This window comes from Stegodyphus dumicola, chromosome 8 (assembly GCF_044657685.1).
Source record: "Stegodyphus dumicola isolate Sdum_Otavi_A_Nest chromosome 8, ASM4465768v1".
Classification (NCBI taxonomy): Eukaryota; Metazoa; Arthropoda; class Arachnida; order Araneae; family Eresidae; genus Stegodyphus; species Stegodyphus dumicola.
The window spans coordinates 165897536-165910088 of record NC_140775.1 but is presented as its reverse complement, the minus strand read 5'-3'; the positions used below and the strand labels follow the sequence as shown (position 1 = coordinate 165910088).

General features: G+C 31.2%; 1 protein-coding gene across 3 annotated transcripts in view; it reads left to right on the top strand.

The window, feature by feature from the left end:
• The window catches only part of LOC118180849 (cGMP-dependent protein kinase, isozyme 2 forms cD4/T1/T3A/T3B-like), a 203725-nt gene extending 195527 nt beyond the window's left edge, over positions 1-8198 (top strand). For all 3 annotated transcript variants that reach the window (XM_085822696.1, XM_035349903.2, XM_035349904.2), the window contains exons 17-18: positions 1380-1446; positions 5406-8198. In XM_085822696.1, coding sequence (XP_085678822.1) covers positions 1380-1446; positions 5406-5504 — 166 coding nt within the window. In that variant the 3' untranslated portion in view covers positions 5505-8198. The remainder of the gene's footprint in view (positions 1-1379; positions 1447-5405) is intronic.
• Positions 8199-12553: the final 4355 nt, after the last annotated feature.

Here is a 12553-nt window from a genome sequence, read left to right as displayed (position 1 = left end):
TATACTCCAGCTCTGGGAAAGTCATGCTGACCTTCTTCTTTGACTGCTAGGGCAATCAGATCTAGATCCAGTGGCGTAAATAAGGTATGCAAAGAATGTCGTCGCATAGGGGCCCGAAGGCTTAGAAGGCCCTTGATTGTTCTGCTGAACTACATTTATATGTTTCAAATTTAAAGCCGATGGATTTTTTTTATAAATACTATATATATATATATAAAATGGAATCTGTCTTCTTTTGGCGTTCTGCATCATATGACATAGTTAGGGAGCTCTTTGAAGCAGATTAAAAAAAGCTGAATTCATTGTTACATACACTAAAACTTCAACTGAATACAAAGCAGAAAAGAAAAGCGCTTTTATTTTGATTCCCTCATAGAGGAGAGCTTTTGCTGCCCAACCGGTATAGTGGTTAGCGTCGCTGACATGAAAAATGTCAAATGACTCCATGTCAAATTTAAAAAAAAAAAAAACATAATTTTCGGCAAATAACAAAATTTAACATTTCATTCGGTCTCTTGGTTCTTATACTTAAAAGTTTTATACTTGTTATGAAAAAATAAATTAGAAGAAGTTTGACTCCTGTATGACAAAAACTGGCCAGGATATTTAATTAAAAATGGAATTTTTAATTTTTGTCAAATGTCATTTTCAACTTGCCTTGAAGAATCGGGTAATTAAGTTAAAATTATTCGAGGAAATAACTTTTAAGTGAAATGCAGCCAAAAAAAAGTGTGTAATTTAACAGATGATACAAGGAAGTCATGTGTCTCCATATCAAGTTTTTAACTATTAAACCTGATCTGATAAAAATCATTATCAAAAGGTTGACTCCTGGAAACCTGGATTTTTTTGGGGGAAGGAGTAGTATTGCAAATTTATTTTGGGAGCAAGAACTTTTTTTTTGCATAGGAACCCTAGATTTTTAGTTATGCCACTGTCTAGACCCCTGACAGTCCAGATTTCTGCCCTTGCAATTTTCATATTTTTGGAGCCCTGAAGCGCGAATGCCCTGAATGGCATTAGTGGCTGTCAATTTGCTTTGGACAAAGAGGTGCATGCCTGTCCATGAAGAGATTCCATGGGCAACCAAAAACACTTTTCCATGATGGTATTGACCAGTCTCACAGTGGGATAAATTGCTTTAATGGTTATGGCGATTACTTTTGAAATAATAATCAGGTTACTTACTTTTTTTCCATCTGTTTCGTTTTCATTTGACTGACCCTTATTAAATCTGTTATGCAGGAAATACTTTACGATGCTCATCTTCTTCTCCATAAAGAAAAATTATTATGGCAATTTGGAAATGCTATTTCTTGAATAAATTTGCTTGCTACATTTATCCTGTTTTTACCAAAAAAATTTATATTTTTTTACAGGTGGTTTGATGGATTTTATTACGAGGGACTTAGAAATCGCACATTAGTGCCACCTATTATTCCTCAAGTAAGTTCCATTATTTACATATATGCTGTTATAAATTTTCCGATTATGAATTTTTCTGTTATTTAATTACTGAATGGCTGCTATACAAAAAAACAATTATGACAATGTTTTATTCAGCCTTGTATTTGTGTTTGTGTAGTACAAGGTGGCTCATGACATCAATGGCTCATCAGATTTTGAAGTACTGTACTTAAAAGAAGTTAAAAGTTTATAATCATAAAGTAGAAGCTATGTAAGCTGTTAACATATTAAAAATATGAAAATGTCATATTTTCAGGCAAAACAAAATTCAGCCAATAGGACAATTGCAATTTATTTCTTAGTAGTTTTTTAACCACTTTTCAGCTCAGTAAATTTCAGAAAACCAATCAAATATTAAATATAAAGCACTGCATGCAGTATTTCTTTTTATAACAGAATTTGGAAGAAACTATATTTTAAATTAATAAATATGTGAAAAATCATTCATATGTCAAAAATAAAGTATACATATAGAAGGAAAATTACAATTACCTCTGTAATGGTGGCTTTTTGCTCACACATAAGTATGAGCAATAAGCTTATTTAACATAAATTCCCCCTGTAATGTTGAAGTTTTTAACACATTCAAGTAGTAATAAGCATTTTACATAGCTTTACATACATTATATGTAGGGCTTAATTTCTTAAATTAGAAGTGCCGGAGCCCTATGGAAGATCGTCAGCAAAGAGGAACAAGAGTAAATAAATAAATAAAATTACTATTCAACTCATTAATCATTTTAAAATTAAATAGTTAATTACTATCAAATTGATTAATAGCTATTTAATTAATGTTTGTAAACTGTTATTTAATGAATAATTAGATAATTAATTAATTATAATTTAATTCATAATTATTAAATAATTAATTATTATTTATTGAAATAACTAAAGATTAAAGTAATTAAATAACTAAAATTAAATAAAATGTAAAGAGATAAATTGAAATTTAAAAAGTGATTTTTAATATAATTTTATTGTTAAAATAATTTAGAGATAAAATTTCTACTGAAATTGTTATTCAAGTAAATAAAAAAAGTGCAGCAGCCTTCTTATTCAGGGCTCCATTGTGTTTCGGCTAGAATTATGATTTATTACAAAAACTAAGAACCACCGGAGCCAAGATCCGGTGGACGCCGGTCCAATTTAAGCTCTGATCGTAGGGGGATGGAAGTTCTTTTATCATCACATAAATTAAATATACTTAAAGTATAGCTGACAAAAATTCCAGGGCAAAACAGAATGAGGGTATGAGTGGATGGAAACAAAAAATGAAGGGAATTTTGGTGAGAGAGAATGTTCTCTTTGACCGCGGCTCTCTGCTGATATAATTACAGCCATCAAGAGATGTGGGTCGGGTAAAACGAGTCCTGAATCTGACTCCTAAGGATGAATGTAAAGTTACTGTTTATGCTTCCCCCCCCCATTAGTGGATATTGTGGGGAAGACGATGTATAGGACGTGCTTGAGCAGTTTATCTCGGTATTTCACTCTCTTATTGTACTCGCTGTCACTTAACGCACATTTAAGAAGACAAATTTTCCTTCTTGCGGGGATAACTAACTGTAAGTATCGATAACAATAGAGTAGATACGATGGCATGGCGAGAAATTTACGCGTTCCTAAACAAACTTCCCCAAATTTATTGCCCTTCATAAGGTGAAAGGTTTGCACATGTGAGTAAAGGGACTTTACTTGAACGTCTCATGTTTTCATGAGTTCGTATTTCTAGGGAAATAAAGTATTGCAAGGTCTGCTTATTGTTAAACTAAAACGTTAGGAATTCTATTTTTTCCCTTTAAATTGTGGTTCATTTTATAAAAAGAAGTACTAGAGCTCATCTTCTGTAGGGCTCCGGAGCGCTCTGGCTAAAATTGTAATTTATCTTAAAAATTGAGAAGTACCGGAGTTGGGGCTCCAGTGGGCTGTGGCGCAATTTAAGCACTGATTATATAGCTATTTATCATACCTCTGTAAATATTAGCTATAACTGTATTTCTTTTTGGTATGGTCTATTTTAAAACAAGATACAGGAAGTTTTTTTTTTTTTTTTTTTTTTTTTTTTTCCGTATATATCAAAACAAGGTATGAATGAAAATTAAAACATCACCTTAACCTTTACATGATTTTTTTGTAGCTCTTTAATATAAGTTTGTATGAAAAACTCATAGTTTAGCCCTTTAATGATATCAAAATGTATACTTCTTTCATTAGAAGCAATGTTAACTTTTCTTCTTACTCGGTTTAAGTTTGCAGTTTCCTTGTTTATACTTTCATGTATGCTTATTTTGGTACTTTTCCATTTGGCCGGTGCAGGCGATAAATTCGCCAAAAATGGAGTACAAACGATAGCAAACGGAATATCCTTGCTGGTAACCTTTTATGCCTCATTTTCAAAACAAGTTGCAGCCATTGCTTATGTGTAGAGTAAGTGGGGCACTGTTTAAAGCAACTAATGTAATCACCTAACACATTGTATAAATGTAATGTGTCATTAAGGCACCATTTAAAAAAATATTTCACATTTAGTTGTAATTAACTTATAGTATTATTTGTATTTTATCACAGCACTATTTCGTAATATTAAGGCATTATATTATGGAATACCGTTAAATAACGTATTCATGGATCTTATTGCTAAATGCACTATATTATTGTACTATAATATTACACATTGACGTTTTGCTTATTGTCATATGTAGGAATTTATGCAAGATGTCTTGTAATCATTTTTGTGAAGTACTTTTCTATGGTATTCCTGATTAAGAGCAATTAATGGCATTTGGTCTTTCAGACACTTCCTTGTTGTGGTGGCTGCTTGTTGTTTTTTCCACTGATCAGGCATTATTCTCTTCGGTTTTATCTTAGGTCGTAAGCCTGGTCAGTGGCGCATAACCACATACAGACAAATCAAACTGTACAAAAAGAATAGCTGCCCAATAAGACACAGGCAAAACTGTTAAGTGATTAATGCAATGTATTATAATATTGAAAATAGCAAATATTAATTATTTAGGATGTATTTATTCTTTGCAATGTGTAATGATTACATGGCATAACCATTTTTCTGCTTACCTGTATCATTTTTAACTATTCATGATTACTGTATTTCTAATTACCATGTTTACCATTTCAATGCAATAAAGTTAATTCATTTACAATATGATATTTATATTTGCAATGTGCGATATTTCCTGGTTAAACCACTTTTCTATGAAATGAGTGGGGGGAATGGTGAAAGATATTTTTTTTCTACATTTTAATTAAAAATAATAAATTAAGGCTCCAAGTATTTCTGTGGGGGTGAAATTAATTTAAAAATACATTTCAAACGTCCAGTTTCTGAGTTCAGTATGCACCAGCAGCCAAGTGATAAAACAGCTGAGTGCTATTAGTTCAACCAACCCTCAGATTTTAGTGAATGGACTAGTTCCATAGGATTTTTGTGATTTTCATTATACGTAATATGAACATGACTTAGTTTTCCTAAAAAGTCCTCTACAAAGGCATCCTTCCTGTCAATGCAAGTAGTCTCGAGTGGCTCTGCTATAATCTAAATGTTAAGCTTGGGAAAATTACAAACTCTACTATTATACCTAATTTATATGGGCATTTTGAAGAGTAGAAAATCTTTATTTGAAATTTTTGATGCAAAAAAATGGTGTAAAAGCTTCTACTGATTTTATTAGGTCACAAATACCAATAATAACTTTACAGATTGGCCTAAATTGTTTACAGATAGAAGTCAATAAATTCTCAATCAACTCTAAGAGTAGAAAATATAAACATGTTACACTTATTCATTCTTCTTTTTTTTCTTCCAAGCTTCAAGCATTCACTGCTAATCAGCATTTGAAATAGTGCAAATAGTTCTGTTAATTTAATGTTTTAAATGCACTACATAGCGTTATTTTAAACAATTTTTTCTCTTATCTCAGGTACGAAGTCCTGTTGATTACTCCAATTTTGATAGATATCCTCCAGATTGTGATCCTCTTCCTCCTGATGATTTGTCTGGCTGGGATGGAGATTTTTAAGAACTTCAGTTTTAGAAATTTATAATTATTTCAGTTTATCAAATTAACTTATAGGTCAAATCAAGGTGCCATAATGGCATATCTCTAGTACAAGCTTCACATCAAATATGTGTATTTCATATTGTGCAATAATCAGTCATATGCCACAAATCTGTAAAACATGAAGATTTGAGTTTATTTCATTTTCATGGAAATTATTAATATTTGTTATATTGTGTGACACTTCGAGAGCAGTCTATTGTTATCTTTTACTAATCACAAGAAATTTTGTATTTTAAAAAAATGTTTTATTTAATGTTATTGAAAGTAAAATTAGATTTGTGTGTGACAATAAATTTAATTCACTTGCAGTTTCTCAACATGGTTTTGAAAATTTGTAATGGAACACCATGGTGTAGTAATTTATGCTGGAGTAAATTTTATAAAATAATTATTGTACAAATTATGATATAATATAATTTGTTGCTTGACAAAAAATATTTTGTTGATCAGAAAATATTATAATCTTTGTTTAGGGATTGTATAAACATTAGCTGTGAATACAGGGCCAGTGCAAGAGCCAGGCGCACCTGCATATGGTGGCAACTACTAGGGAGGGAAAATTTTTAGAATTTTGGGAGGATTGAGTGGTAGAATTTAGATTCACTTGTACCATGCTGGGCAGCAAAAATCCCAGCTCTGGCCTTGTGTGCACATCCAAATTAAAGTCTTTGCAATGATTTTTAAAGAATTTATTAATGCATTATTAATGCTCTATTGCTTGACTTTAACATGGCATAACGTCATTTTTTCTCTGTTCTCCCAAATTTAGCTAAAATTAAATCCACCACCACCAAATTTATCTGTAAACATTCTTGAGAAAGCACAAATTTTTAATTTTCTTAGTAGAACTACTCACTGAAATAGAACTAAAATTTATTATTATTTCAAACAGTTAAAATTGCTTTCTTTTTAAAATGCAACTCATAATTATGCTCAGGAACAATTTTAATTATGTTTAGCAAGTGGCATAATTTTTATTTATCTTGTAATTTTTCTTTAACATTATTAAGAGGATTGTATTTAGAGTTTTATAATACATATCAATAAATGAAAAGTAAGGAGGTACTGTTGTGAGTAATTGTTAATAAAATATCCGTCCTTCCTATTGAAAAGGTATATATCACTTTTGTTCATGTTTAAATTGCCTCTTAAGTACTTAAATTATTGTAAATAATTTATTTCTTACATATAGAAAGTATATAAGTGGTAGGAGGTATGTTTAAAGTAGAGTTAAAAAAGTGGTATAAATTTGTTCTAGTTATATTTGTTGCACTAATGTATAATATATTAAGCGTATTTCAAAATGTGGTATCCTTAACTGTTTTTCTTTAAATAATTTATAAATATGAACTCGTAGAATAAAACTCAAATATTAAATTTCTTCGTAATTTTTTCCCAAGCTGTGTTACTTTAAATTATAAAAAGGTTTGAAATTCCGAACACATCTTTTTTCTCCACAGCTTAGTTTAAAAATAAATGTATGGAATGTATTAAAATTTGATTATTATACATAATATAATTTTTATTATCTATTGAACCTTATTTTGCTAAGAAAATCAGTTATTCATTTGATTTAAAATACTTTTTCATTTTAATCTTCTGGTTGTTAAACAATGTATTATTTTCTTAACCAAATAATTTTTTAACATATAAATTTCAAAAACTGCAACAAGTGAAACGACACTACAGCATTTGATGTGTAGTTTTAAACAAATCTATTCTGGAAATCTTGTTTGGCTATGAATAGTATGTAGACAAACCTAATATAATAAAACATGAGAATTAAGTGTAATGCCATGTTTTCCTTAAGCAATATAAAAATCATTACATCTCATGAAAAAGTACTTTTTTAAACTTCTGGCGATGTCATTGTATTTTTCTGAATTATATAAAGTAAATAAAATTATATGTAAAAGCTTTATTGATTGTTTATCAAATTGTGTTGGTTTTTCAAATATTATATATTTGTTGTTCATTTTATAATTTAAAAGAAATCTTCTTATTTGCTGTATAGAGATTGCATAACATTTAAATAAATATATTTCAATATTAAATACGATTTATTACACAATTCTTTTTAAGGATCATGATTCCTTCTAAAGCTTAAGAGTTTTAGCTTTCTGAATCATCCCTAATATATTTTCTAAATAATAAAAAATTAACCATAGTTATGCAGCTACATTTTTAACTTCTTTATGCATAAACATGACTACATTAAAGACTATTTTGCAGTAATAGTGTCGTATTTATTTCTTATTTTGAAAATTTTTTAATGTAAATGTCAGTCTATAAACTTGATTTGTTGTGTTGTAAAATTTAATTTAGCTGGAAGGAAAAAAGTCTTATAAAACTAGCTGGAAATATAGTTGAATGGAATGTGCCTTGTGTATTTAATAATATTTATGTTTAATTTCTAAAATTCATATCCTCTGATGACAAAATAGTTAAAATTAAATTAACTGAATACTTATTGTATATCTGTTTGAATAATGTATTTAACCTTTGACTACTATTTGTAAATTTTGCTCAAAATGAAACAGCACAGTTAGTGCTTGTATATAATGTATAATCAATGTGTTGTAATTTTGTCTTACCTGAAAGATCTTAAATCTAGAACTTTTATGTGAAAAATAAAGCTTTTATTGAAATGGATGGGTGTTGAGTTTCTAGTGTATGCCTCGTGAAGAAATTTATACAGTTTGAAATTGTTATTCATTTATGTAGCTGTAATGGATAATAATCCAGTTGATATACATGTTGAGTTCTAGTAATAACATAATATAGACCAATTTTGTCCACTTAAAATGTAATTCAGTAAGTTTTCTTTATTTACCATTTTATGCTATATAAAAATGCCTGCTGTATGCTTATTATTATTATCACAATGTGTAACTCTGTAGTAAGGAATTAGTCTCTTATAGTTTTGTTTTCCAGTGCTGGGTGAATGCTGTAAGAAAATAATTTCTTTATATATATTCAGCAGTTAAATTGGTTTTATTTTATCTGCTTGTCATTTAGCTATCAAAATCAGGATATCTATGAACTCTCATAAGCAATGGCCATACACCCCTCCCAAAAAAAAATAACAACTGAAGGAAAAAAAAGCTTTCAGATTTTATATATGCCCAAAGACGCATTATGTTTTAATGTTTTCTGTGTTACATTTATTTATTAAATATCATGTTTCTTCACACTTAAACCGTAAATTCAATTCAACAGCAATATCACAAAATATATTATAGAACATATCTTTAGAATTTACACACACTGAAGATAAGAATCCCCCCCCCCCCGTACAGTGTTGTCATTGCTCTCTTTGAAATCGTTGAGTTTCTTGGATCAAAAACTCATGAATACTTTACAAAATGTGGAATAGATTATAAAACAAATTCCAAATTTGGGCTTCTAGATGCCCATATTTAGGTGGAGACGTACGTTATTCAAAATTTGATGCTCTAGGTACCGTTGTTTTATCACAGTGCAAGAAACATGCATACATTTATGCAAATTCTTCATTATGTAATTTCTTTAAATATAATACAGAGCGATAATATTTGGTGGCAACAAAGTAATTCGCCGTTTGTAGTGAATTAATGCAAAATGAAATTAATAGGCCTTCTGAAAAATTGCTCCTTTGGGCTTTTAAAAAAAAAAAAAAAAAAAAATTTGTAATTTTTGTTTCAAAAATTAGAAAAATATTATCCTTTCTAAATTAATTATCAAATAATATATCAACAGTATTCTCCCATGAAAAATGTGTGCTTTCATTCTGAAAATAACAGTTATGAAAAGGTGAATCTGTGTAATTCAGCCATAATTCCTCATACAAAAAGATAAATGGAGGGTCACAAAGAGTGTGACATATAAAAAATCGATTTTATTATACTGCAAATTACGTACAAAAAATTAAATGCAACAAATTTTTATTTTACAATAACAGAGCAAAGGGAAAACATGCATTAAAATGTAATGTAACTATTAACTTTCATGTAACTATTTAATTTATCCAGTATAGTAAATGTAAGTTATTTTTGAATGCCCATTACTAAATGTGCACTTCAACCTTTTTCATATTTTCAGTTTGTGATCACAAAACGATGACTAATGTAAACTGAAAATGAAGAATAAATACATGCAGAATACTATTTGCTACAGAACAGAAATATACACTGAAGTGACAAAAGTCATAGGATACCTCCTAATATTTTGTCGGTCCTCCTTTTGCCCGGCGAAGTGCAGCAACTCGACGTGACATGGACTCAACAAGTCGTTGGAAGTTCCCTGCAGGAATATTGAGCCATGCTGCCTCTATAGACGTCCATAATTGCGAAAGTGTTGACGGTGCATGGTTTTGGGTACGAACTGACCTCTCGATGATGTCCCATAAATGTTCGATGGGATTCATGTCGGGCGATCTAGGTGGCCAGATCATTCGCTGGAATTGTCCAGAATGTTCTTCTAACTAATCGCAAACAATTGTGGCTCGGTGAAATGGCCCATTGTCATCCATAAAAATCCTATCGTTGTTTGTACGTGAAGTCTATGAATGACTGTAAGTGATCTCCAAGTAGCTGAAGGTATCCATTTCCAGTCAATGATCGGTTCAGTTGCACCAGAGGACCGAGTCCATGCCATGTAAAAACAGCCCAGACATTATGGAACCACCACCAGCTTGAACAGTGCCTTGTTGACAACTTGGGTCCATGGCTTCGTGGGGTCTGCGCCACACTCGAACCCTACCATCAGCTCTTACCAACTGAAATCGTGACTCATCTGACCAAGCCACGGTTTTCCATTCGTTTAGGGACCAACCGATATGCACAAGAGAGTCGCTGCAGGCGATATCGTGCTGTCAGTAAAGGCACTCGAGTCGGTCTTCTGCTGGCATAGCCCAAGGAAGACAAATTTCGCCGCACTGTCCTATCAAACACGTCCCACATTGATTGCGGTTATTTGACGCAGTGTTGCTTGTCTGTGAACATTGACAACTCTACGCAGGCGTCGCTGGTCTCGGTCGTTAAGTGCAGGTGGTCGGCCACTGCGCTGTCCATGGTGGGATGTTATGCATGAAATTAGCCCTGCCAAAGCACTTCGCATTTATACATTTTCTATGCGATACTACTGCCATCTGTATATTTGCATATTGCTATCCCATGACTTTTGTCACTTCAGTGTAAATGGTATCAATACATATATTTCTCTTGTCAATCTCCATCATCATAGCATGTCTATATAGAGCTGCTTAGCACCATTGTCACAAACTTGTTTTCAGATTAGTTAGTCATATGGAAACACTTCTAAGAATGTGTTTAGTTTTTCAGTAATACAGTTCTGACACGGTAAAATTAAATCTGTTGCCGTTTGAGAGAAGTACTTGCTGCAAACCCATGAAATATTTGCACAGCTAAATCTTGAATAATTTAGTCTTCCTGTTTTCAAATAAGTGCACAAATATCTAAGTGGCATTAATTGGCAACGGGGAAAAAAGAAAAAAAAAAAAAAAAGATTTTTTTAAAAACATTTGACTTTGTCATTTTAAATAATTTATTTCAAATGTAAGATTTTAATTATCTGTGTCTTAAATATTTCTGGGAAGTAATTTTTAAACTAGAAGGTCTACTATAACTGCTCAGCTTAAAATTATTTCAGATAATCTGCATATCAAGATCAGATTGCGAATACATCTGTTAATTTTTGTATTATTAATTTTAAACATTTTAGGAAAACTTTTTGGCTCCTTAATGTTAAATTCATCAATGTATTTCAGTTTGTAATCTGAGATTTTCCTAATTGTTATTATCGTAGTAATCTAAAATATTCAGATTTCATTTTCTTTAAAAATATTTTAATGCATTTAATAAAAAAAAGGGGACAGAATTTCGATTTTTAGAAATTTTTCTTTTATTATTATTTCGATGAGGGGATGCTACAATAAAATAACAAAAGAGGAATATATGAAAGAACAAGGAGGAAAATACGTTCTTACATTAAAGGTAATATTGCATTAGTTAATAAACAAGAGTTCAAGTTTGCTGCCATTATATACATGGGGCATTATTTACTGTATAACCATAATGGGTTACATTATACAGTAAATAACTGTATAACCATAATAGGTTAATGGGTTAGTACGACCTGCAATCAAAAGTATTTCCCAAATTTTTTGTCTTTTGTTTCTTTCTTATTTCTGTCATATAAACAACTGTTTCAAACAAACCCGCTATAGCCGTTCCTTTGAAATCTCGTAATATTTCGATTTTTATTGTATCCAAGGCAGTTTTTTAGGTTATTTGTATTTTCGGTTAAGTTTAGAGGTTGCAGTCGCAATGAACCCTACAATTACAAAAGGTTGCTGAGGACGTTAATTTCTATTTGAAAAAATAATAAACATATCGTATGATGTACTTAATAGGCATCCTGAAAGTTAAGTGTGATGTCCACCTATTTCCCTGAACAATTCATGAATCGGCATCTGGTTACCCATGCATTAATTAACACAGATAATCGAGAATTCACTGAATACTAATACTGATGATGATATTTTATCAAACAAAACATACACAAAAAGGGGAAAATGATCTATACTCAGAGGCTTAATTTTTCTGCCCTAATTTATTAAGGCTTCCACCCTAAGCAAAATCTCAACGTTACAAGGCATAATTTTTATTCAAATTTGTTTGCATCTTCTTACTTTGTGTTAATGCCTCGCCAAACGGGTTCGCTCGCGGCGCCAACATATGTCATCAGTAAAGAAAGAACATGCGATCGTTTTAAAAAAAAGGAGGGTAGTCAATAAAAGGATCATTCGACATTTGGTCGGAACGATGCTGCCAGGAATGATTAAACCATGGCAAAACACAGCGTCAAGAAAGCAGCTGTCGTCGCAAGGACCATTCATTGGCGACTTTGAGAACAAGGTCTGCGCTTACAAGTATATGTTGTGCCCATCATTGCCCACCTATGTTCAATCGACAAGCACGTTTGCATTGGTGCTGGGCTCTGTTGAC